Source organism: Halichoerus grypus, chromosome 10 (assembly GCF_964656455.1).
Source record: "Halichoerus grypus chromosome 10, mHalGry1.hap1.1, whole genome shotgun sequence".
Taxonomy (NCBI): Eukaryota; Metazoa; Chordata; class Mammalia; order Carnivora; family Phocidae; genus Halichoerus; species Halichoerus grypus.
The window spans coordinates 80,184,006-80,210,559 of record NC_135721.1 but is presented as its reverse complement, the minus strand read 5'-3'; the positions used below and the strand labels follow the sequence as shown (position 1 = coordinate 80,210,559).

The 26,554-nt window shown below is 49.1% G+C and overlaps 1 protein-coding gene and 1 long non-coding RNA gene across 5 annotated transcripts in view; one reads left to right on the top strand and one right to left on the bottom strand.

The window, feature by feature from the left end:
• Positions 1-1,082: 1,082 nt before the first annotated feature.
• On the bottom strand, positions 1,083-4,534 carry LOC118547114 (uncharacterized). The gene is made up of 2 exons (XR_004922948.1): positions 2,960-4,534; positions 1,083-1,457 (listed from the first exon to the last, which is right to left on the bottom strand). It is a non-coding gene; the product is annotated as an uncharacterized LOC118547114 (long non-coding RNA).
• Positions 4,535-4,602: 68 nt separating this feature from the next.
• SH3RF3 (SH3 domain containing ring finger 3) overlaps positions 4,603-26,554 on the top strand; it is a 379,200-nt gene continuing 357,248 nt past the window's right edge. For all 4 annotated transcript variants that reach the window (XM_078056676.1, XM_036110329.2, XM_078056678.1 and 1 more), the window contains exon 1: positions 4,603-6,442. In XM_078056676.1, the coding sequence (XP_077912802.1) occupies positions 5,861-6,442 (582 nt within the window). In that variant the 5' untranslated portion in view covers positions 4,603-5,860. The remainder of the gene's footprint in view (positions 6,443-26,554) is intronic.

Here is a 26,554-nt window from a genome sequence, read left to right as displayed (position 1 = left end):
GATGGGAGGAGGGGAGGCTATGGAAAGAAGCGCCATGGTCCAGTTAGAGATGGTGAGAAGAAATGGAAATGGGAGGCACTTGGGGGATACACATCCATTATGATGTTAGGAACCTGCAAAATTTGGTAATTAGGTATATATAAGGGCCTGGGTTGAGGGAGGGCTCCAGGGTGGGCTCCTGTCTTAAACTTGGGCACTTAGGTTAATGATGGGGTCTGGGCAGCCACAGGATGGTATGTTTTGGGTGAAATTCACTTGGTTGCAAGTGACAGAAATCCAGCTCAAACCATCTTAAGTAAAAACAGGGTTATAATGGTTCATGTATGCTCTAGGTATAGTTTCATTCATGGACTCCTACCCACTCTCTAGCAGGCCTTCACACGTGAAAGGAAAGGTGACCACTGAAATCTTAGGGTCTATATCTTTAAGGTTCAGAATCCAAAAGGAAGGGAGAACCCCCTCTCCTTCAATATCTATATCTATATGCCAAATCTCAGGTGCTGCTAGGAAGTGCTTGCCCTGGGGCGCCTGGGTGGCTCAGTCGTTAAACGTCTGCCTTCAGCTCAGGTCATGATCCCAGGGTCCTAGGATGGAGCCCTGCATCGGGCTCCCTGCTCAATGGGAAGCTTGCTTCTTCCTCTCCCACTCCCCCTGCTAGTGTTCCTTCTCTCGCTGCATCTCTCTCTGTCAAATAAATAAATAAAATCTTAAAAAAAAAAAAAAAAAGAAGAAGTTCTTGCCCTGAACTGATCATCTAAGGGATGAACGATTCTGATTGGCCACCTTTGACCACAAGGCCTGTTGGGGACACAGGTGCAGGCACAGTGAGCGGTCAAGTGGACCAGGGATGGGGGCTCCCCAAAGCAAGCAGTGCTGGGCTGACCAGAGGTGCTTTACTGGATTCTTTACACACATAATTTGTGCCTGAATTATTTTGGGGCTCCTACTTCATAGGATTACTGATGCTGTTGTTGGACAACTCAGCCTTATTAAAAAACCCTTCTCTATGTTTCACTGGAAACTGCCTCCCTGTAACTTTAATTCATTTTAGTTTTCTTCCTAATAACAAGGCAAAACCAATATCCCTTCTAATATTTCATTTAATCTTAGAAATTTCAGGGCCTCAAAGCCTCTAAAGAGGTGAGATATTTTTGCCTGCCAGTTTATACAAGACATAGGTGAGGTTCACAGAAGGGATTTCACTTGCCTGAGTTGGCCCCGTTAGGGTTCCTGCACACACACAGACAGGCTCTCCTCACTGCACCCCACTGCCGGTCCTGGTCTGCAGGCTCCGCTCTCACCTGGCACCTGATGTACAATGCACTCAGGAACTGTTTGTGGAACGAATGGACGGTGCTCCGGGTGGCTCCCTTGGATACCTTTCCAGCATGAAAGCCAAGAGGACTTGCTGTTCAGCATAGTGACAATTGTCTCATATTGAGGGCCTTCACCAGTCTCTGTTTCATAATAGATAATGTGTATCAATTAGAGTACCCTGTTACAAACAAGAGAGACAGACTCTGGCTGATTTAACAAAAAAGAAACTATTTAAGGAAAACTGAGACATCCACAGGATCACCAGGAAGTCTGGCAAAGCAGTGGGGGCCACGCCCAGGCTCACCATGCCAATCATGCCCGGGGCTGGTCTCATGACAACAGTTGTCCCCTCCCCTCGAGATACCACGTGGCTGGCCCCTCTGTCCTCCCCGACGTGCGCCTGCAGCTGGAACTCCATGATGCTGCATCTGCCACACTCCTTCCACCTCTCAGGGCACGGGGGATGGGGGCAGTTCTCAACGGGCAGAGCCTGAGTCACATCCCCACACCCCAGTTGGAAAAACAAATTTCACCAAGTGGATAATCTCCCAAATCTAAGAAGGAGTTCAGATCTTGGGCAGCCAAAAACCTGACATACAGCAACCCATCCTGTTTCCTCTGAGCTTTCTCTTCTTTGGACAGACACCTCTTCCTTCATCCTAAACTCATGGGTGAGGCTTCTAGATCCAATTACCACCTGTCATTAATATTTGGTATCCAGAATTGACAGTAATCCTGCAAATAGGGTCTGACAAGCCCAAGGTATGATGCGATTATTTCTTTCCATATTCAGTCCCTTAACTTCCATTAATGCATCATAAGATTTCATTGCTTTTCTAGGCAGTCATACTACGTTGATGACTCATGTTGGCTCACATTATGCTTGTGGTCGATTCAATTCCCAAGATCTTTTCCTATGAGTGGCTGTTAAGCCAGGTCTTCTCAATCATTGACTTATATAGTTGCCTTATTGAACATGTGCACATTTAACTGAGTAATATAACACTGTATTTGTAATACTTGAACTATTTAGTTCACACCCTTAAGTTCTTTTATACTGTAGTACATTTTACTTGGCTACTTCAATCTCAGACTGCAAGCTGGTGGCCTGTGGGCCAATTTGGCCATGCATTCATTTTGTTTGGCTAATATGGTGTTTTTTTTGAGAACTGAATCGGTTGCCAACTATTGAACATCAGGAGATCTCACATGAAAAAGCAGGCCTTCCAACTTCTTTTGAAAAGTAGGAAGATCTGGCAATACTAAGCCCTCCTTTTCTCGAGGCCACATGTGATTGGCTGGAGTTGAGTAACACCACCCCCTTTGCAAGGTGCAGGCCCTGCCATGCTCTATTGCTTCATCCACTTTGCACTGCTTCATGAATTTCCATGCCCTGTGTTGCCTCTGAGTACATTTGGGATTGCAACCTGTCTGCTGTGGGAGTTGGTTAAGGCAGGAGCTATAAAGGGGTAGAGTAGAAGCAGAGGAGGTCTGAGAAAGGTGGGGCTCAGTGGCCCTGCGCTTGCTTTTGCATGGCCTCCATAGAGAGGGAAGCTGAGCACAGAAGGGTGACTCTGAGTCCCTGGCATGTGCGTCTATTGTCCTGTCTGCATGGCATGCCCCTTATCCTAGAAATTCTTACCTCTCCTCCTGTGTGATGCCTGAGTGTGCTGCCAGGTTTTAGATGATCCTGCTCCTGTGGCCAGCACATTGTGGTCCAGAGAGTGACCATCTGGGCCAAGCTAGATGATAGGGTTTTAAAACTTCCAGCCCATGACAGCATCAGATGAATATCTTTTTTCAGTGACTGAAGCCATCGGATGAAATGCTTTTGGAGCTTTAACAGTGTTTCCTATCATGTGGGTTGGGAGAGTAGAGGCAGCAGGTGTAAGAGATGGAAAGAGCATAACATCATAGAGAGAAGAATGGAGAGCAAGACACACTGTGGTCCCTCTGCAATAAGCTGGTCCAGCTCTTAACCTGGGGTCCTGTGAGGTGCTCCTGATTCTCAGTCTATTCTCCTCATTTTAAACCTGGTTTGGTTTCTGGCATGCCACCTGCTTTTGGATCAAACATTCTGTGGGTCCTCTTGAGAATTCCCCTTTGTTGTTCCTGAGGGAGAGTCAAAGAGTAAAAGCAGGAAAACGTGAAGGTGCTTCTGGGCACTGTGACATGGCCTCTGGCCCTCCTGGGAAGTCTGCTCCCAGGTTCCAGTCAGCCAGGCAGCTCAGGGATGCCATCCATCTCACAGGGTAGCCAGTGCTCATGTGAATAATACATACTGAAATCCACACCATCAAGACATCCACAAAGTAGCTCGCCAGGTTTCTAGGAACTGGCAACCTGGTATGAGCTCAGGATACCTGGAACTGAGATGTTAAGATGCATGTTCAAAACACCATTAGGTGATGATTCTGAGACCTTTATTTCATTATTTCTACAAATCTTCATTGAGCACATACTATGTGCCAAGAACTGCCCTTGCCCTGGGGATCTTACAGAGTAAAAATATGTAGCCTATAGGGAAGCTCCATATTCCATAATCCAATGGAATGTGATCTTAGTATGTATTAGGTTCTGGAGACACAAAAATTAACAAAATTCAGCCTCAATGATTTCATAACTATAAACCTTATCTCCCTCACATGTAAAATGAGGTTAAAATAATTATCTCACAGGGCTGTTTAGAGGATTAAAAAGAAATAATGCATAGGCACGTTCTTGGCATTTAAGCCACAACAAATATTACTTTCTCCCTGAAAAGTCGAAAAAGGTACTCTTAATTTCACGAACCACAGGTTAGCTTGGCTGGTAGGCGGGCCCTCAACACCTCTTCTGCTATTAGCCCTGGCAAGAACTATCTGGCTTTGGGGTGCCTGGGTGGGTCAGTCGGTTCGGGTCAGGTCATGATCTCGGGGTGTTGGGATCCAGCCCCGCACCAGGCTCCCTGCTCGGCGGGGAGCCTGCTTCTCTTCTCCCTCTGCCTCTCCCCCTGCTTGTGCTCTCTTGCTCGCTCGCTCGCTCTCTCTCAAATAAATAAATAAAATCTTTTAAAAAAGTACCCCAAATACCCCAAAACTATCTGGCTTTGTAGCATCTAGCCCTTGGCCCATGGTTTGTGCGGGGCCGGGCCAGGATGGGAACAGGGCGCGCTGGGAACCCGAAGCGGCCACGAGGGGGCAGCGCACTGCAGGGAATCTTCGCGGTCGACCCCAGCCCACTGCCAAACTTCCCTGCGGCTCCCGGTCCTCCGTACGTACTTCCGTTGCTCTGACGCTCCCAGAAGCCGGGGCGTCGGGAAGGAGAGCGCGAATTCCCTTTCCTCTGCGCTTCCCGAGGAGAGACTGGAGCGGGGTTCACGAGACTGCGCCGCAGTAGGCGCGGCGCGGAGCCGGGTGCCCTGCGCAAGGGTGCGGGTCCAGCGGGCAGCGGCGCCGGCCTCGGACCAGCGACTCCGGGGAGGGGGGGCTGCCGCCGGGAGGAGTCGAGGGCGCCTCAGCCAACCCGAGCGCCTTTCCCTTCTGCTTCGTGGGGCGTCCCCGCACCCATACCCGCAGCTCCAGGCTTGTCACTTCTGCGCACCGCCTGGAAGGGGGACCCGACCGGGAGCGCTGCGGGGAGTCGTCGAGGAGGATGCCCGGGTGTTGGCCCTGTTCCCAAGCTGCTTGCCGGCGCTGGCGAGAAAGGCAGTCGGGATAACACCGCCCAAACTTTCCTTCGCGGCAGCGTCGGGAGGAAGCATCCCTCTGTGAGGTTCGCTGAGAGCTGGAGCTAAGACTCCAGGCGCCCGGAGGGGACAGGGCCGAGCCTGCGCCGGAGGGCGCGCACGGAGTTCCCGGGAGCCCTAGAGGTGCCCTAAGGGACAGGACTAGTCGCCGGTGTGCGCCCAGGCGTAGGGAGGTCCAGTGGGCGCAGCGTCTCCTTTCCTGCGCTCCTCACTGACCGTGACCTCTGCGCGCTGCCCGCGCACGTGCTCGCGGCCGAGGAAGAGGAAGGTCCAGCTGAACCCGCTGGGGGGTAGGGGGCAAGGACTCGTGGACAGGCCCAGGGCGCATGGAGGCGCCGCGGGGGCGGTGCGGCCCACCAGCGGCGCGGGTGAGCGCGCACGCTGAGCCCCGGTCTCCCCGGGGACCGGACCGGCAGCTCCCCGCACTTCCTGCCGCGGGGCTCGGGGCCGCGGGTGGCCACTGCGAGCGCAGCGCCGGCTGAGTGTTGTGCCCGGCGGTGCCCCTGGGCCCCCGCGCGGCGTGGGGCGAACAGGCGACAGGACAGGTGTAACCCGCAGACGCGGGCGCCGCACTCCGAAGGACTGGGTGGGCTCGGCTGGCCGGGAGTTGGCTCGCGGGGCGCGGAACTCCGGTGCTCACCACGCAGGCCAATCAGCGCAGCACTTGGCACTGCCGCGGCAGGAGCCTCGGGCCGCCAGTCCGGGTGAAGGAAGTGCTGGCGCAACCCACGATCCTGATGCCCGCTGCCCGCGGCGGGCCCCGCTCCGGCCCCGGGACGTAGGCAGCTGCGCGCGGCCGCCGCCGGCGCCTCCCCCATGCTGCTCGGAGCGTCCTGGCTGTGCGCGTCCAAGGCGGCCGCCGCTGCTGCGCAGAGCGAGGGCGACGACGACAGGCCGGGTGAGCGGCGGCGGCGGCGGGCGGCGGCCACGGCGGCGGCGGCGGTGGGCGAGGACATGGACGAGTCGTCGTTGCTGGACCTGCTGGAGTGCTCGGTGTGCCTGGAGCGCCTGGACACCACGGCCAAGGTGCTGCCGTGTCAGCACACTTTCTGCCGCCGCTGTCTGGAGAGCATCGTGTGCTCGCGCCACGAACTGCGCTGCCCTGAGTGCCGCATCCTGGTGGGCTGCGGCGTGGACGAGCTGCCCGCCAACATCCTGCTGGTGCGCCTGCTGGACGGCATCCGCCAGCGGCCCCGCGCTGGTGCCAGCCCCGGCGGTAGCCCGCCCGCGCGCCCCGGCCCCGGCTCCGGCTCGGGGGCGGCCTCGGCGCTCGTGGGTGGCGGGGGCAGCGCGGCGGGCAGCGCCCCCGGCTCCCCAGTCTTCCTCCCTGCGGCGGCCGGCAGCGCCACCGCCAGCCTGCGCGAGCTGGCGACCAGCAGGAGTGCGCCCGTGGCAAAGGTGGGTATCTGCTTCACGGCGCGGCGCCACAGTGTGTGTGTACGGGGGGGGGGGGGGGGGGCGTGTGCGTAGGGGGCAGTGATGAAGGGCAGGGAAGACCAGAGGTGGCCCCCCAATGGCCTTCGCCTTGCTCTTCTTTCTCCAACTAGCTTTTCTCCAGGGACTCCGTGAGTGTAACCCCTCAAGTCCCAGTTGCCAACTCTTGGACACCGTGTCCCCCCCCACCCCCTCCTTGCAGTCCCGTCCCCTTTCCCTCTGAAATGCACCTGCCGTCTATCCGTCCTCCTCTCTGGAATCCCATTTCGCGCCACCTGCACTTGCTGTGTGCCAGCATGCAGTCCTAGGGAACCTTGCCACTTGTTCATATGTGGTGACACCCCATCCTGCCCCAGGGTGGACTTGCTTTCCTCTCCCCTGCTAATCTCTCGTCCCTACAGTCCCTCTGCTGGCAGGGCCTGTTTCTCCACCTTTTTAACTTTGCTGGGCCCTCCCATCTCCCCAGAAACAGTCTCTTCCGCTGGACCCCCGGACTAGCCCTGCACACACCCTCTGCTGGCCTTCGGTGAGGTTAGTGTTTAGCGTTTTCTGGGTTCTGGCCGCGGGTGGGGGGGGGGGGGAGACTCTGGGCCTCCTGCCTGCATGTCTGGCCAGAGAGGATTGGGCAGAGGGAATTGTGTGACTGGGGGTTGGAAGAACATAAATTGCAAACTCGTGTAACAGGAGAGAAGAAGTTCTCCTGGAGGCGGAAGGAATATTTGGCCCAGCCTTCTTGGACTTGGTCTGTCAGGAAGCCCTAGACCTCTTGTGGGCCCTCAGGCAGGGTTGCATTCCCAGGTGGGACATTATTTGAGTTTTTTTGTGCAGCTACATTGTACCACGTCTTTCACTGTTTCTATTTCAGTGAAAGGCTTTATCTTGGGGTTTCAGTGATTTGGTTTCAGAAGTTATTTAGAAGGTGTCCTTTCACACCTTCTGCTGCTGTTACTATTATGGAGGGGGGAGGAAAGCCTGCAGGATGCTGGGTTAAGTGAGAAGCAAGTACTCATGTTTTATATTTTCTTTAAATGTAGAAAATCCCATTTAAAGGTTAAAAAAACCCATTACTGGTCTATTGTAATTTTCATTCATTTTAGAAAACACAACCTTGTTTCTCTACTTTTGACCGTTTAAGAAGCTGGTGGTGCATAAACCATTTAAATAATCCTTCCAATATGTATAATACAGAGAAGCTGGGAAAATTCTAACCATCTGAATTACTCAGTACTACAACATCTTTGAGGTTAAGAACTTAAGCCCTTGGGTATTGAGCATTAGAGATAAATGCCCTACTTTGTCAAACTGGGTGTTTCCTATGGATACAGAATAATGGGCAGTCAAGAATACTCAAGGAATATTTATGCCTGGGATCACTGCTGGAGGGCGGGTAGTTAAGTAGTTTTTCTTTGGTTTTAATTGTGATTAAATCCAGTTATGAATGTGCTTGTTCCTGATTTTCGAACTTTTCCTTCCTGTCCTTGCTGTTTTCATCTAAGGATTATAATTAAAGGTCTTTATTTGCAGAATAAGCGGGTTACCTCCTCTTGCTCGGAGAACTGAATGGTTTGTGGAATGATGTTTGTAGTTAAACGCTAGGACATTTTGATGAGCGTGTATTTACAGATGTCCTCCCACTGCATTTTATGTGAATTGTGTTTGATCGGAGGTTAGGAGGTAACCTCTGAAATTTGAAAGGCCATAGCCTGAGGCAGCTCCTAGAACTCTGTGGCATTTGTGGCGTAAAAAATATTGTCAGAGGTTGAACTGATAACTTTTTGCAATGACAGTAACAGGGAGTTAATTTTTTGTTGGCTGGTCTTGGGATTATTGGTGGACTTTCTCTATAGGCATATGGAGCATCAGACTGTTTATGGCTGTCTGAGCTTCAGGAAAACTTTAGAACACAGTTTCTTTCTTTTTGTTGTGTTAACTGAGTGTGACCCTCACCCCTTTCTTCACAGGCCCACCTCATTAGGACTGAGTTTGGGTTCCAGGAAGAGTCTGAATTAAATCCAATTTTTGATCAATATTTGATCATTTTCCAAAAGGCAAAATCAGTGAAGGTGGGAATCATAATATCTTCTAACTTTTTACTCACTGATGTATAAGTCAGTGGGAGTCTTCTTGGGCAGCCAGAAGTCCTGCATGGAGTGTTGGACTTTAAGCAACCCTAAAATTTGACAGGCAAATGCTTCAGCTGAAAATTACTTGCAAATATGCTTTTGGTACTTTACTGTCTATTGGAATCGCTTTGACTCCTCATAGCAAGGCTGAATGCTGGATGTTGCTGTATGTTGTTTAATAGATGGGCACTCATGTTATGATTCAGCAGAGACCATATATGCCTTAGTAGCAGGTTGACTGTTAATGAAAGACCATCTCCGATTTTCCTAGTGAGATGCTCCTCAAACCTTCTTTTGGACCGATGGGGATATGTAAATGTTGTAGGTATGTAGATAAACAAATATCTGCTTAGATTGTGCATTTACTTACAGTTAGACATTGGGAATGCATCATGTATAAAATGGATTAATTCTTGTTTTGGTTTCACTTGGAGTTCATGAAATAATTTTTCTACACTCTTCACTGGCATCTTTTTCGTCAGGGTTTTGGTTCTCAGCAGAGCCACCTAGAATCCTCTAGCCTGGTTAGCAGAACCTCTCAGCAGAATTCCAGCCTGGTTAGCAGAACCTCTCAGCTCTGCTTTCACTTGAGCCATTTGAGATGAGGCACTTTTTGAATCAGTTAATTATGCTGCCCTTGGAAATTTTATACCAAGTTACAGATACCCACTGCCTAAGGTTAGGACTGTTGGTTTTGGTTTTTTTGTTTGCCTGTTGGGAAATACTTGCTGTTATGTGTTGCTTCTGAAAGTGATCTTTTAAAAAGTCCTGTTTTAACAGAAGTGTCCAACCGTTGCAGTTGCTAAATGTGTGCTAAGTTTCTCAGCCTAACTTGTTTTTGTTTTGTTTTTACAGTTGTGTGAAGTGACCCCTATAACTCCCCCAACTAGCATTGGTTGAGGTGTTTTGGGGCAACATGTTTTCTTAAAAGGGTTTTGTAGTTCCAAATTGAGTAATTTCAAGAGTACTTTTTAATATGCTTTCATAAGAACCCTAATGTAAGACAATTATAATTTTTTGAGTGATTTTTTTTTTTTTTTTTTTTTTTTTTTGTGGGGGAAAATCTCTTGCCTTATATTTGGGCATGCACAGAATTTACTGTGGACTTGGAACCCAGGCTGCTCGCAGGAGATTCCTGAGGACACTGGATTGGTGTCCATCCATGACTCTATGAAGGTGAAGAGGACAGGCATTTTTACAAATTAAAGAACTGTAGAAAATTTGGGTAATGCTGTTGATGATATAACATGTAAGCATTAGAGCCTGCTTTGTCTGGGTCGTGTACCTTGAAGTACTTTGGGATATGTTTCAACTAGAAATCTCTTCTGTATCTCTCAGCTGGTGTGACTGGGACCCTGTAATGGGAAAAGTCAAATAAATTAGAGACTCATACAACTGATATCTATTAAATGTTTTATTTTATAAACACATACATATTTGTGTTCACCATGTTTTGGATGCAGGGCTAAGGACTTGTCTTTGAGTTCCAAGTTGACTTAAACCACAGGCAGAGTTTATGATTTCCTATTTGTTTCTTTCAAATGGAGGACAAAGAGACTTTCAAAGAATTCTGAATGGAGCACCTTCTAGATTTTAAACAGTTCCCACTTAATGTCGTACGGTTTTGTTTTTGCCCAGTTTGATGATTTTAAAGAGGTCTGTCTTTGGTGAGTATTTCCTGAGTGGTCACCGTGTTTTTCCAAGGAGTGACTTCTTTTGCACTAAATGTCTTTTGTTTACATAACACTTCATTAAAGTTTATGTTTGCCATTTATCAGTATATTTGCATAAACATGGTTGGGAATCAAGCCAGTGAATTCCAAGTAAGCACAGGCGTCCCTGGGCAGGTGTGAGGGCTTGGACAGCAGTGGGCCAGGCTGAGCCTTCCGAGGGGTTGAGTGCTTTAGGCCATCGTATGGAGGAGATGGGGAGTTGACCGGTCCAGCTGGTCACCTCTCGGGACACCAGTTCAGAGAGAGTCTGTGGTATCTGGATGCAAATCAGTGTGTGTTCTTTAGTCGTCAAAATTTGGGCAGCTTATGTTTGAGATTTTTCTGTGTGAACAATTACTGAGTGCCTACCATGTGCTGGGCGCTTTGGCATATGTTGCTTATAGAAAGCTCACCATAATCCTGTGAGGTGGGTGGCATAATTAACCAAGAGGGACTGATATATGGGCAAAATGGTCAAGTCAGAGAGCCAGGAAGCGTTGGGTTCTGGGTATGTTCTCAGGCTCGTTCCCCTGCCCTTTCTATTCTGTTCTGCTGGGCTGTATCATTAGGGTTTTGTTGTTGTTTGGTCTTGGATAGAATAAGGACTCCAGAGGAAATGGCCCAGTGCCTGGAGGCCCTCACAGAAAAGCCAGACAGCTCAGAAGGACAGCGGACAAGTGGTTGACTTGTGGTCTCTGTGATGACAAGGGCAGACACCAGCCTTTGGAGACATGACAGATGAGTCACAGTGAAGTCCTTTTGGGTCTGTTTTCAGAAGGCCCCTGGGTGTGGAAACAGCACCTCTGAGACTTACAGCAGTGTTGTGTTTCAGGTTGTGGCTGGTCAGTGAATAATCTAAAGTTACCATTCACTGAGAGCGCTGTGGGCCAGGTGTTCACTGAGTGCCCGTGTGTGCCAGGGCTTGAGTCAGCTGATGGGAATTCATCTCACCTGTTCCTTACTACGGCTCGGTGAATGGGGCAGTGGAGGCGCCAAGATTTCCTTGCTCAGAGACACACAAGGAATAGGGGTGTTCTTGAAAGGTGAACTTTGGGCTGACAGGCTACCAGCTTCGTGGTTAGGGGAGGCCTCTCGCTCTATAACAAACCCAGTTAATGAGAGACCAAGGTCCTGAACTTAAGTAGCACTCACTTGCTAGATCCATCTGCCCCCTGGCTGCAGATGCTCTTCCAGTTTGAGGCCGCCATCTTGTAAACCCAGGCTGTGAGCCTTATGGGTAGTTAGCAGCAACTGTGCAGAGTGGTGTGTGGTCCTGAGGAAAGAACATCATATCAGTTGTGGCTTCAGCGGCATGTCACAGGCAGCTCTACGTAAACGACACGAGTGGTACATTTGGAATCTGAATGGGTGGTGATGGCATCATATCGTCGTGACAAGACTTAATAACAGAAAGGAGGGTTTTGTCCCCTTCTGTTTGCTCTAGACCACCCTCACACACTTCTCTTGTCACCTCAGGGGCCAGAATTGCATGCCAGGCTGGTGCCTGGACCAGCCACAGCTCAGCCAGGGACTTGGCACACAGGATCAGCCTCCCCTCCGGGGACTGAGGCCCACTGCCTGCCCTGGGCATGTGGCTGCAGGCAGGGCAGATCCCTGGGCTTCGTGGAGTCCTGTGAAGAAGGAGGGCAGGAGTAGAGCACAGGTGGATTTATCCTGACTTCCTTACTTCCTCACCATGTGCCTCTGGGCAGAGGTTTAGCTTTTCTGAGCCTTCTTCTTAGGGAGAGGGATCCTATCTGCTTTATCAGATAAATGAGACCATGTACCTACAGTGCCTAGCACACATAACTGGCAGTCATTTCAGTGCCTATTACTAACACAAAAATCTCAAAATTTTGTATCACTAGTATGGCACACTCCACAGGGCCCACCTTCCTGCTAGTAGATTCATTTATATGGTATCCTAAGTGTGTGTTTGTGTGTGTGTGTGTGAGAGTACATGTGATACAATGCTTTGCCTTTAGATTCCAAGTTGGCCTGTGTCACCATGACTAGACTGTTGAGCACTGATGGACATCTAAGTCAAGTGCTTGAATCTGTCTGTTTCACCTTTTAAATTGCTTCTGAGTTTTATCTTTGTTATCACAGGTAGTATTCCCTATTCTTACAAGCTTCATTAAAGTGAAAAAAAAAAAAATCCAAGTTATAATCTGTTTTAAGAAAGGCAGGAGGGGAGAATAACCCCACCCAGTTGTGGGTATAGCTGGTTGGCAGGCTCTCCTGAAAACGAAGCCCACCTCCTTCATTTGTAGGACACAAGAGCTGATCTACCATTGCCTGGAATTAGGCTACTCAGTGCGGTTGAGCTGAGCAGAATTCTATCCAATTATTCCTTCGTTCCGGCTTTTGAGAGCCCGTTTGCTTGCTGGAGCATGACGAAAGCGGGTCTCAATTATGCAGTTGTTTCAAGTGTGTATTTCAGTTCAATCTGTATTTAATCTCTATTTTTCCCAGTTAACACGCTCTTTTTCGAGGTACATGTTTGAAATAAAACATCAGCAAGGATTTAGTTAGGGGGAAATGCTCTTTATAGCCCCACTTGCAAAGGCCAAGGTCAGTTTTTATCAGACTTGCCTTGCTTGGAAGATCTTCATATTTGATGAATTAGAAATGCATGCTCAGTGGGTATCCTATTGGAATTCTAATTAACCTTAAACGAATAAGGTGTCAAGCTGAAGGTGTTGGCAGCAGTGAATGGTTTAAACATTGTGCTAGCACACTATACCGTGGGGCTCCCTTTTCCCATTGAGTGGAGGTTAGAATAAAAAAGCGTATAAAGTAGTAGCACCATTTGAATTCTACTCACAGATGGCTGCCTTTTTGGGCCCTTGATGGCTTATGGATATTTAGAGATGTGGTTGTCCTGTGGGAGACCTGAAAGAACGTCCGAGAGGAGTTGCTTTGGTGGGTTGTTTCTCTCATCTGGCACACGTGTTTACGTTGTTAACGGATATGATGGTTATCTGCAAACATGAAGATATTATGATATTTGCATTTCTGCTTAATGGAATGTGTGCATAATGCTCATGTGAATTTATATGAGTTTAAATGAATTAGGATTTGCTGCAGGAATTCAGGTCAATAGAAGTGGTGAGAGACTTGAAGAACACCAGCACTGGGAGTGGATATAAATGTTCTAGAGCCCAGAGCACGTTCTCAACAATGCTCAGACGGAAGGAGGCTTCCGGGAGCACCGGGGGTTCACAGCGAAGCTGTCACACAGTAGTTTAAGAGATAGGATAGTGTGCATTCTCTTCTGCTTCCCTGCACACTTATTTGAGCACCTACTATGTACAGGCACTACAATAACATTTGGGGTACAAATTATATTGGTCTTTAGAAAGTGGCACAAAATTTGCTTGCCACCTTGCCAGCAAATGGAACCCCTGGCTCATGTTCAAAACAGCGCTGGAGTCCTGGCAACAAAAACTACCGTGCCTTCTTTGAAAGTTAAACTCCCAAGGCTTCATTTGTTCTACACACAACATTGCAGCACTGCCACCTATTCATCCCTAATGGTTTAGACATTTCTGTGTTAAGAAGTATTTACTGTTTATAGATAAACTGTTAGATTCCTTAACTCCTTATAATCATACTTCGAATTCTGCATAACTTAAAAATTGCACCTACTTCCCCTTCCCAAGCATGGCGAAAGGTAATTATAGCCAGCTGCACTTGTGCAAGATGAAGCGTGCAGAGCGTCAGGATGGTGCGGGCATGCAGCCTTTGCGAAGGTCCGTCACCTTAAAACAGATAACCTGTGAGACTCACCTTTATCTACCAGCTTCATGGTGCCTGTGAGTTAATGGTGGCACTAGCAATGATTGTCTGGATCCAGTTCGTGGTCTAAAGATGTGCAGAAGGAAAGGTAGGTGCTCCTAAAGAAAAGACAGCTCTTTTTTGGCTGAGTAGACGTGCTTTTGTGCCTTCTAGGGCTGCATTCGGATTGTATGGTTCTTAGGGATTTGGACATTTATCTGGAGTCACCATCTGACAAACTGAGCTTTGTCACATGGTCTGTGATAGCAGTTTCCCCAGAGTTAAGGTGTTGCCCCCAACATCTCAAATGAGGTGACAGATCTTGGATTCTGAGGAGGACTTGTTACCCCTGTGGTTGAGCCTCACCAGGGAGAACGCAACTGCAAATATCAGCAGCCTGTTTGACAACGGATTGTTCGGCTTTGCAGTCAGCCCTTCACCAGAGATAGCGTGTCCCCCAGAGCTGCGTGGGTGAGGGTCCGGCCAGCAGGGGCTGCACTGCCAGTGTGGGACGTATGTGAGGTGCATTCACAGGCTGGTGGAAGCTGTCTCAAATACGGCTGCTCCAAAGAAACGGGGAATTGACCAGAGATAGTGACCCATAAAATGTTGAAACTCAGATGACAAGGCAGAGGTGAAGAGTAGAGGCCAGTGGAAGGCTTTTCACTTAAAGTCGGGGCAGGGCTCCCTCCTGCTGTCCTTCCAGTGCAGCCATGGCATCCTCTCTAAGGGCCCCGAGCCGATGTGTATGATGCTCTGTCCCAGGATCGGCCACTGACCCCCTATTTCATTTGTTCCTTGTGAACCATGAGTCTGTTCAGGGTCCTTTTACATACTCATGTTCTTCCATTTCCCCCAAGCTTCAGCAATTTCTTGCAAATTACAAAATTTCTTTTTTAATTGAGATGTTACAGGACATAGAATTTTCTTTCTTGTTCCTTTCAGCAAAAGGCATATGTACTCTACATGAGGTTAATAGCCAGCCTGTGAAGTGTGGTTGATATTACTTGTAGCATTTCCTATGTGCCTCCACACTAATCAGTGCATCAGCTTTAACCCCCAGCGCCTAGAGTCCGGCCCCTGGTGTACCAGTTTTCCACTCAATGCTTTACTTACTGTAACAACCTCATGGCTTACACACCCTTTCTCATATAACTCTGGGCTGTCTGGGGTTGTTATGAGCTGAAGAACCCCTAAAATACCCCTGACAGCCAGGCCCTCTGGGGGTAGTCCTGGGGGCTGAGAGGACTTCAAATGCTCTCCCCACCAGAGGACAGGGCACTGGGTGGCTTTGGGTGGGTGTGGGCATGTCTGTATTGAAGGGATTGGTCTACACCAGGTCCCAGATGACTTCACCTGGGTAAAAAGATGGCTGTCACCAGTCTAACCCACTGAAGCCCAAACCTCTGCAAGCCCTATCTTTTGTCTCTTCTGCACATTTTCTGATTCCATTTTTATTTCCTCAAGCTGTTTTCAGTGTTCTTTCTTCACTGTTCCCTTCCGTGGGCTGCGTGTTTTCCTGACAATTACTGCTTTGTTGGCCCTTTAAAGTTTGGATCATCTGGCTTTCCCGGAGGCAACAGTTAGTCATGTTGTCTCTGTTCCCCTTCCTCTAGCTTTCTTAGTGATTAGCAGGTTCTCCCCAACACTGAGAATAGCTCAAAGGAGGGACGTGAGTGCCTTGCAGCCTTTTGGCACCTGCCTTCCTTCCCAAGTGCTCTGGGCCAGGCGTGGAGCTGATCCCCAGGCTGCAGAGGTCACCAGTCCAGCCTGACCCGTTCTTTACAGGTACAGACAGAACTCAGCTGCGGCTTCAGGGTGCCTGTCCCGGGAGTGGTGGGCAACACTTGAGGATGTCTGTGAATCCTGGGAGGAGGGTTAGGCTTCTAAGTCAGCACCTCTGCAGAGACGGCAAAATGCTCCTTTGCTAGGCTCAGGGGAAAAGGGGTCCTGAAGGCATCCATGGGAGGTCAGACCTGGAGAGAGAAGAGGGTTCAGAGTGGCTGTGGGGGCCGAGAGGAACACTCCCAGACCAGTTAATGCAGCTCAGCAAGGCTGGGAGCTCACCTCCTTCTATGCCTGCCAGGCTACTCTGTGATGCTCACTGGGCTCTCGGGTGTGCTCACTCTGAGGACGAGGGCATCCTGTCTGTGCAGGTTAGTCCCTGGTGAATGAGGACATCTTTCTGGTTGTCCCACCATCTCATGGCGTTCTTGTTGACAGCGGTTTTGCTTTTGGATGAATAGACATGTCTGGGGTCCACAGCGGGGAATGTTCCTGGCTGTGCCCTGTGGGGCATACCCATCAAGGTCATGCCACCCTGAGAGGGGCCTCGTGTCATGGGCTGGCAGCTTTCTTCCTGGAGACTCCCCAGGTAGCACACACAGACCTCCCCGGCTCTTACCTGGAAAAGCCACATGGGGAACTTTCTTTGCCTTGTCACCTCTGCCTCCTGGGCCCTGCTGGGTCTTTCTCGAGTTCCTGGGGTTTCTCAGATGTGTTTCCTAAGGGCACCTCTGGTCTCTTGCTCTGGTCTCCCACCTGGCCTCCCTGATCCCTACCCCACTGCTCCCCTTGTGGGAAAGCTGCTGCCTGCTAGGTGGTGATTTCTAGCCCATTGTGCCGAATCATCACCGTGTTCCAAGTCCCCTCTGGGTGGATTCTGGTACCTTCAGACTGGGTAACCTGTGTACCCCCATTTCGTTGCTAGCTGCCCCCTTCCCACCCATACCCCTCCTGCTGCATTCTTTCTAGCAGTGGGTATTTATTTGAGGTCTTATATTATCTTCTTAAAAATTCACATGAATGTTATTCTAGAATATGCTTCCTCTGATTTTCATATAAAACCATGGGGTTTTCTCCTCAAACTTGGAATCAGATGGGTTTCCCATGACTTCCCACAGCCCTGGCCAACCCAGCTGCCCCCATGGGTTCCCCAGCACATCAGGCACAGCTGTGGGGGGCTGGGTGCCACTGAGCAGAGTGGGGTGGACTGGCTTCCAACAGCAGGAGAGGCTGCTGCACAGGGGGCCTCTCTGAGGAGGGGTGGGTGGTCTCCTGTCTCCTGACAGCGGTGTGCACTGAAGGAGGGTTTTAGATGTGACTTTTGTTGTGGGCTTGTCCCATTTTCAGAAGCCCCACTTCCTTCTGTGGGTGAAGAGCTGACTTTGCCCTGGATGCACCACATGGAGCGTGGCCTTCATTCTTCATTCTGGAGCGTGGTCCAGCTGAGGTTTCTTTTCTGATAGTTGGTGTTTGGCCTTACCCGCGAAGTAATCGTGGATTGTTGCTGAGTGATGGACGTGCTGTGGCTTGTCAGCAACTGTGGGGAAAGGTGGCTGTCCTTTGGGAACACTTTCACTTTCTAAATGGAAGTGGGAAACATTCTGTCAGGTTGAGGAATTTTCAAGCCTGTCGGTTTTCAAGGTGACAATTGTCATGTTGACAGATGTGGCGAGGGGGTGTTACAGTGGAGAGTCGAGGACTCAGAGGTAGCATCCTGGCTGGTGGAGGGTGACCTGGCAGGCAGAGCAGGGAAGAGTGCCACAGGGGTGCCTGTGTTCCTGGTGGGGACATGGGAACCCAAATGTGGGGGCCCACTGTGATGGATGCAAGGTGTCCCAGGTGGTACCTAGTGATGCTTTATGTCGATGTTTGTGTTTCTTTTAATGATCCTTTCTTTTAGGTCAAGTGGTCCATTAAAAAAAAATTATGGCAGTTAACACGAAGTCTTATTTGGAAGCAAATTTAAATAAAAAGTGAGTCAATTAAAGAACCTCATTAAGTAAATACGGTGAAGATGCGGCATGGATGACTATAGTTTGGATAAAAACTGCCTGCAGTCACAGAATAAGCAGACTTTGTTTTTCTAGAGCATCTTGACATTTATCTTTTCCACCCCTAGTTTTCTCTGTATGTGAGCTGCTGGGGCCTGGGCAGTGGGTTTGTAAGATGGGAGAGGGTTGGGTGAGGTGAATATGAGAGACAGGGGCAGCATTTGATGCTTGGAAGCCAACTTTTGGAAAAATTGTTTACAATTTTTTTTTTCAACTCAAATAACAAGTGTGAGCAACTTAGCCTTTGGGGTTTGTTTCGGGCTGAAATATCAATGGGGCAGGGAGGGTTAAGAGTGACATGTGTCTTTGGGGTCCTCATGCTCACTGAGCTGGGGTCTGAGCTGGGCCGTCCTTATGCCCATCTGCAGCTTGTGGCACCCACCTGGCATGGAGTCATATTCATGCCCATTTGAACCAGTCGGGCACCAGACTGGTACCTGAACTTGACAAAGTGTGATCACAGCAGAAAAGTGGCACAGGGTTCAGGACCGAGAGATACACAAGGGGTAAAGGAAATGATCAAAACAGGCTCTCCTCCACCCTGGTCCACAGAGCTCAAATGTTCTGAGGGTGGTCAGGCTCCATGGCTCATCTCAGGGCAGAGGGCTCTGCACTCTGGTTCCCAGTCTGGGAATCCCAGGTCAGGCTCCACGGTCACAGCAGGGCTGTCTGGGTAAGCTGATGACAGAATGCAGAGCTGGGAGGGCCTGACCTAGTACTGACATCTTACAGGGGTTGAGATCCTTTTTGATTTTCCTTCATCAGCTGTGTTTGTGGCACCAAGTTTTATCGTTACTTTCTCAGAAGGGACAGTTAACATCTTCCTTTCTGCTTCTCAGACAGCACCAAACCCAGCTCCTGTCACACTGGGCCAGGCCCCTGATGACCACACTCCCTGCTGGGCCACTGCTGCCCTCCCCAGGCTGCCTGTGCCCATGGCCCAAACAATTGTCCCACAATGCTGTTTGGTTGTCACAGCTCCGTTGACTCTTCCTTTGGGCCAGGTTCTAGGTCCTGTGGTCTTGTTTCTGCATGGCCCACGGCTGCTCTCTCATCCTGCACAGTGAGGTCCCCCCTGGCATTTGCTCTGTGCTTACACAAGACCCAGCACCTTCTTTGCCATTGATTGAAGGTGGGCCATCCCTAAAGGATGGGTACCCCCTTCCTCCGTCCTTGTCCTTGGGACACTGTAGAGAAGCCTGTCATCATATCATCTGTGTGTGCTTCCTTAGATGTCCTCCACCCTACCGTGCTGTCTCAGGGGCTGTCCTGTAACTACTCCTCTTCATCTTCCCAGTGCTGACCACACATCGCTGAGGGACTCTTGGCACTTCTCCAGGCCACGTTTGTCTATGTTCTCATTGCATGTCTAAAGCTCTTCTCTAGAATTTATTCTCTGGTCATTCTTTAGGTCTTAAGTTTCACCCATGCAAATGTTCATCAGGGTTCACTGTAAGTTCACCAGGGTCAGGACCATGCCTTGCACTGAGTCTGAACCCCCTGTGTAGGAGCAGAACTTCCGTAGTGGTACTGGTATCGGTTAGTTGGTTCTTCTGTGCTGCTCAGGAGTGTGGTGGTAGATGGCAATGCTTCTGAAGGAACAAAACAGGAAAGAACAGATGAGCTATGGAGAGCTGCATACGGCCATGGGCAGGCTTGGAGCCTTGGGGCCTGAGTGTCTGGACTTAGGTGGCCCTCTCCACGTATCCTGGCAGCGTGCTGTGGGCCAGCCATTAGGCACATGATGTGACGGCTGGGCTGCATTGTCCTCATCTGGAAGGTGGGGACCAAGAAGAGCATCCAGCATCTCAAAGGACTGTAAGCTGAATGAGTTCTTACCTAAAACGTTCTGAGACAAGTACTAGATGTATAATAGGCATTTAATAAATGTCGTTACTGTTATTATTCTTGAGCCTTGAGTTTTCATAATAATAAGTAGTAGAATGGATGAACCTCCAACAAAATTGGGCTGAGAGCCTAAGGAAGGATGTGGGGGCACAGGTTGGGGGACCCTGCAGAGTCTACATATGCATATCTTTTTTGCAACTCTGCCTTTCCAAAATCTCAGATATCCCTTTCATCTAGTTCTGGATCACCCGCTGGTGTCCTACATTTTAGGGTGCTCAAGGTAAAGTGATGTTCTTAGCTGCCACTTCTCCCCTGCCCACCACCACCACCCAGACGCTCCCACAGCCACCAGCCCTCGGGAAGGGGGACCCAGAGGCCATGCTCGCCCCGAGGAGTCGGTGGCTGTGGGGCAGGAGGTGGGCCCGGCTGTGTGCATAGCCTGTGACCCCTGCCGGAGCCCTGGCCAAGGCATGGGCGGCTCCTTAGGAGCCCAGCTGTGGCCTTTTGAGGGTCACATGACGTTGGCTGGTAGCCTTTCCAAGTGAGTGGGAGACCCAGCATTCCCCTCCCTGTCTCTCAGAAGGTTTGGGGGCTGTGCCTCCTCTCAAGCCTCCTCTGCCTTCGCTGCCACAGAATTAGTTCACTTTCTGTGGTCCTGCTGGGTGCTTTATGGAGGATCTCCCCAAAGGTACTGACCCAAGGCCTTATTGAGGATCATGGGCACTGGAGAGGCTTCACGCAACCTCCCAGCCAGCCCCACCACATAGAGCAGCCTTCTGTGTCTACAGTCCTCGACACCACCACCCTCCCCATCAGACCTCCCTGGCCCCTCTGCCATGCTCCCCGCTCTGGAGAGCCAGCCCTCTGCCCTGGCCTCCCCCCACCTTGCACTCCATTCTCAAAGTCCTATTAGTCAGTCCTGCTGGTGTTAGTACTTTGTCTCCTCTCCTCTTGGTGCCTTTCCTGGGGCCTCCCCTCCAACCCAGGGGCCTCTGGGTCTTTCTCGTTAGCCAAAGCTCTTCCCTCCCTCACTACGGTTCAAACAAGCTCCTCCCCTCCCTGTCTCTGCTCCTTCTCCCCTGCCCCGCAGGCCCTATGAGCCTGGAGTGAGTCACAGACGGGCTTTCTCTTTCTCCAAAGGAGACAGGTGTTGGCTGGCACCTTCCTAGAGGTGCCGGCGAAAAATGACCAGGATGCCTGTTTCTTGAAATCACAGCTGCCATGGCTACTGGGAGGTCGTCAGAAGGAAATGCGCACAGAGGGACAGTGCCGCACTCTGTGAGAGTCTATCCGCGCAACCTGGAGCAGCCCTGAGGCCAGGTTCACATCTACACTCACTTGGAAAGGCTGCCAGCCTTGCTGTCAGCAGGACCGAATGAAGGCGGTTGTGGAGTTGTTGCTGCAGCGTGCTGTTGGCACGGCGCACGGACACCAGATCTGTGTGTGTATTTATTGTTTTCCATCTGCTGCTTGGTCAACAGGTCTGATAAGAAGCCGACACGTGGGTGAACTATCTTACAGCACTAAATGGGGTTCTAAACATAGTCATAAATGGTCCAAGAAAAGATTCCTCGTCAATTATTCAAGAGGGACACATCAAGGTCTTCTAGCTCGTCATTGATTCCAGTTCTTTCAAAATGATTTATTTGTTAATTGTCCATCCAGTGACCTTTCTCGTTATGTTTTCTGCTTCTGGGTCTTAAGGCACTTGGTTTAGTAGTTTGAGTCTGTCTCATAAGTATGCAGAAGTTAAGCACCAGCTGTTTAGGTAAAATGTCTAGAACTTGAGCCTGACCTGTTCATTTTTCACTCAATAACTAAAACATGTCAAAAGACATAGATATGTTTATTTATATACATACATATTAATATATAGAAAATATATGTATACCTTTATACTTTGTATAAATTGTGCATTTAAGATTATTAATTTGACTGGCAGTTCATCCCTTTGAATGAGAGTTTGGGGACTAGCTGGCATCTGCTGATCTTTAGGTTTGCTTAAGATCGCTTGGCTCTTCAAATATATTTTGAAAGAGGTCATCTGGGCGGGTTGTGGTTGGTGACTGTGGGAGTCAGGGTGCGGAAAGCACCCCAACATGCTATGTGGCCCATCCAGGTCTTGTCGTGTTCTTCTCCTGGCCTCCTGCCTTGTGTTGTCACTGAGGGTGGGATCCTGGGTCTGCCACCTGCTTGCTGCAGGACTTGGGCACATTGCTTACCTTCCCGAGTACCCGTTTCTCTTCTGTTCACGGCCTGTGCAGAGTGTGCCTGGGGTGGACTGGGAGGTGTGGCTGTACCCAGGGCAAGGTCAGAGGGCCCTCAGTGCTCAAAGTGTCGCTGGGCCAGACCTCACTAGGAAGCCAGTGTACTGTGAGTTCCTTCAAGGGTAGTTTTGTCTTTTGGACAAATTGGTAAGATGCTGTGACTCAGTCTGTGTATAAATTTGTGCATGTGCAGGCTGGTACATTTGAGAAATGGAAGAAGGGTTGAGTGGTTGGCTCTGGGGAGTATGATTGCTGACTGGGGCCATTCTGATGAGTAATAGACCCCATTAGATCACAGTAAAATACTTGATGATGTATAATTAAAGATAACATTAGTCAGGCAGAAACCACAATATTTAAAGATATGGAAGGGATAATTTCTAATGCTGAAAAGTACATTCATGACTTAAGAAGCAGAACATAATATGAATATATTTGAATCATGAAGTTACTAAGACTTGGGTATGGATAGGCTGCTTGTTTGTCAGGACAGCTGGTGTCTCAAATATTTGTAGTGACAGCGACCACAGTGCTTTTAAAAAAAGTATTTTAGGTGAATTAACAGCTTGTGGAACAGTTCTGGATTGGTGATTTTACCAAAAGAAGTTCTGTTTTTTGTTCTTTGTGGAGTGGGCAGAGCCCATGTGAGCTTTGGGTCTGAGTTCCCCTGTCTGCACTTTCTAGTGTTCAGCCGCACATTCCTCCTTCCTCCCTTGCTCCCTTCTCTCATTTACTCATTTGTTTTTTCCTTGATCCACTTTGCTGGGGCCCCATATGCAGGCCAGACACTGTTCTGGGCTCTGGGGAGAGCAGCGAGCTTCGCGAGCTCTGCTGGTGGAGCTCGCACCCTGGTGAACAGGGAAGGTGTGGCCTGACCATGGGAGTGGCAGCACCCACCTGACTTTATGTAAACTTCTCTAGTCAGACATTCAGAATAGCCTCTGTCCCCACAGGGACCAGTGCTCTAGCACAGATCCTTCGGCTCTGCACTGAGCTGTTTCTGGCTTGGCTTGAGCTCCTTCACTTCCTTTAATCAAGAGTCAAGTGTCTGGCAGACAACTTCAGTTATTAATAATGCTGCTATTAATATTCATATTGACAGTCTTTTGCACTTCTAAACCTCTTTGCATCTCAAAGGTTACCGCAGTATTTCATAAACCGCAGATGAATGGCTTCAAACGCAGGCGGGGGGCTCTCCCATAGTGAGAGGACAAGCAGCGTGCCAGGCACAGAGAGAGGAAGAGCCACGGCGGGGGGAGTTCATTTGTTCAAACGAGCCACCCACTGCCTGTCACTGTGCTGGGTGTACTGCTTGGCCCGCGTTCCTGTCACCTGCAATCTGGTGCGTGGAGGACTGCACCTCTCATCACAGGTGTGCATGCGGCACCTGTGCACACCGGCACGCTTCCCTATGCTGGTGACATCACAGAGAGCAAGAGAAAGTCTCTGACTTCCCGGAGCTTCCAGTTGGTTGGTGTTATGGGCTATCCAGAGACTGAATAAAATGCTAATTGAAAAATCTCAGCTACAGTGGAGATGTTTTGTAATATATGTATTTTTATACTCTAATTGGGTTAATTTAGATTTAAGAAAATCATGTGTTCTCTTTGCAGTCGATAGATGATTTTTAAAATCCTATTGGAAGATTGAAACCATCCTTTAAAATACTGCACCTGTGTTCTTATATTGATCCAGCGGTTGCCGACTTGGGTTACATGTGGAAATCCTTGGGGAACTTGCCCAAACACTGAAGTGTGGGCCTGGCCCAGAGGTCCTGATGTGATTGGTCTGGTTGCAGCCTGGCATCGGCTTGTCAAAAGTCCCCGGATGTAGCTGACGCCACCGTTGAGCAGTATTGGTTTAAACCACAGAAGGCCTGGAAAAGTTGGTGGGGCAGAGGAAACCTTTCCTGGAAGGCCATTCCCAACCTGCAGAGAAGTATGAAGGATTGTGGGAGCAGAAGACTGGAGAATCTTACCAGATCTCTGCTGGAAGGATGAGCAGCTGGGCTAGGACAGGTGGAGAAGGGAGGAAGAGTGTTCCAGCAGAGGGAATAGCGGGCATTGTGGCCTGGAGTCGTAAGGTGCTTGGAGCAAATGGGGAACTGAAAGGAAGCGTTTGGGGGCCCAGTGGGGGTCATGAGACCAGCTTGAGATAAGGTTGGAGGGGAAGGGGGAGACAGAGGTGTGAGACCATGCTAGGGATATTGGTCTTTACCTGATGGTGGTTGGAACCATTTTATTTATGAGCCTGGCATTATTCTGCTGATTAATTCACTTAACAGGTAATTCTTTAGAAAAATAATTTTGTACAAAAACAATGAATTCAACTCATGAATTACGTAGTGAAATAGGTACTCTGATTACCCGCATTTTGTAGATGGGAAAAGTGAGGCCCAGAGAAGTTGAGCAGCTTATCACACAGCTAGTGGGTGGGAGCTGGGACCTGAACCCAGGCAGACTGGCTTTCGCTTTGGGCTGTGCATTGTTGTGGGACTGGTGCCATGCGCGTCATTTCACAGAGCAGGAAACCAAGGTGTGAGCTGGGATTAGAATTCAGTTCTGATTGCCTCCAAGTTCACATTATTTTCTCCTCACCAGCTGCCCGGACCGAGGGGAAATTAAAATATTTTGTGCTATCTTTTACCACATTGTAAAAAAAAAAAATGTGTGTATAAAGATGCAAGTCAGTGGGAGAATTTCATATCTAAGCATAAAGAGCAGATGTAGAATGAGGAGATGATGGGGGAAGGGATGGGAACAGGAAGATTCTGTCTCTTCTGTGGCTGAAATGCTAGTGAAGGTCAGCTGTGCTTTGGGGGCTCAGTGTAGGAAGAGGCTTTCAGAGGTAATCTTGTGTCATTGCACAGTGTGATATGCTTGTGTCTCCCTTGTATTTGGGGAGGCGGGGTCCTTGGGTTCTTGCTTATGTTTGAGTTGTTCTTGATTCCCAAGGTGAAATGCACATTCTGGGAAGTGTGTACACAGTGACCCACAGGGAAATGCCGGTGCTGTCTTTTTGTTCTAAGTTTTCATACATAGGTGGCCTCTCCCTGCCATCTGAGTCTCCTTCTCTCTGGATTGAGTGTTAAAATCAGGCCCAGATGTTTGTGGGGCTCCACATTTGTGGCCATGGAGACAGACTGAATACAGAATTTTTTTCCCCTGGACATCTGCGCTTACATGTCTCAAAAACATTTACAGAAAGCTAATGGATTAACATGTGTTCAAATAAAGTCTTTTGATGGCATGAATTCTTAATCTCATACTCCAAAGCAGCACTGTCCATAGAGAGAATGTGAGCCACCTGTGTAATTTGAAATTTTCTAGCAGTTGCATTACAAAAGGTAAAAAGCAGCAGATGAAATTAGCTTTAATACTGTATCTTATTTAACCCACTATATCCAAAATATTGGCATGCAGGCATTAGCCACTACAAATCATGTTAATGAGATATTTTGCATTCTTTTTCCCAAGCTTCGTTTGAAGCCTGGTGTTTATTTCACCCTTAACAGCACAGCTCCATTCTGACTCGCCCCCCTTTCAGGGGCTCAGTAGCCGCACATGGCTGGTGGCACTGTGTCGGAGAGCTGGACTCGAACACCTTAGAACACTCCAGGTACCATAATAGAGGTTCTGACGCTGACATGCTTTTTCATGACTCTGACTGATTTGTACCCATACAGTGTACTTTCAGAAGGTTTATAGGCAACAATCTGAAGTTTCCTCTGATACTTGAATTGTTGTAGTGATAGAATCTGCAAACCACTGCAGGAATTTTGGGACTGAACCTAACGTAATAACAGCCTGGAGGGCTTATAAAAGGCACGCTGAGAAATTGCTCTGAAACCCAGAATGCGCACATTTTTCAGACCCAGCTGATTATTTAAATTTCCCATAGGGAAGTTATTAGTTCTCTGACATGTCTCCTCATCAGCAGTCTCTTTTCAGTGGTCTTGATGGACATGGAGTCTAATTTTGTTTTTCTTCTGGCCCCTTTTCAGAGGGAGTGGAATTCAGTGTCTGGATTTACGTTCCTTCATAGGAAGAGTGCTCAGTGTCTGAGGATTAAGTGATTACAAAGCTGTCACCTGTCAGCCTGTCCATTTTCTGAGGTGACAGGCAGTATCATAAGGGGAGGTGGACAGTTTCCCCTTCTCCATCATCCCGTTATATCTTTATGGTTTGGGGGAATATGTGTGGGGGTGGCCTGCACTTTCCCTGTGCATTTGTCAAATCCTTTATGCAGTGCTTTTGTTAGCTGACGCACACAGTGCATTGAGTAAATAATTCTGGGCTCATGTTTCAAGTGAGGAACAAGTGTATAATAGCCTTGTTCTGGGGGCCTGATGTGCTTACAGTAGCATTGCAGCATTTAGATTGAGAGCTAGAATAATGGAAACAGTGGAGTGTTTGAAAGTTCACTACATAGAAATTGGGTTTTTGCATTTTATTGTTTACATTGTGTATTATCAGATTTATATTTAAGGCTGCGGGGATTATCATTCTCT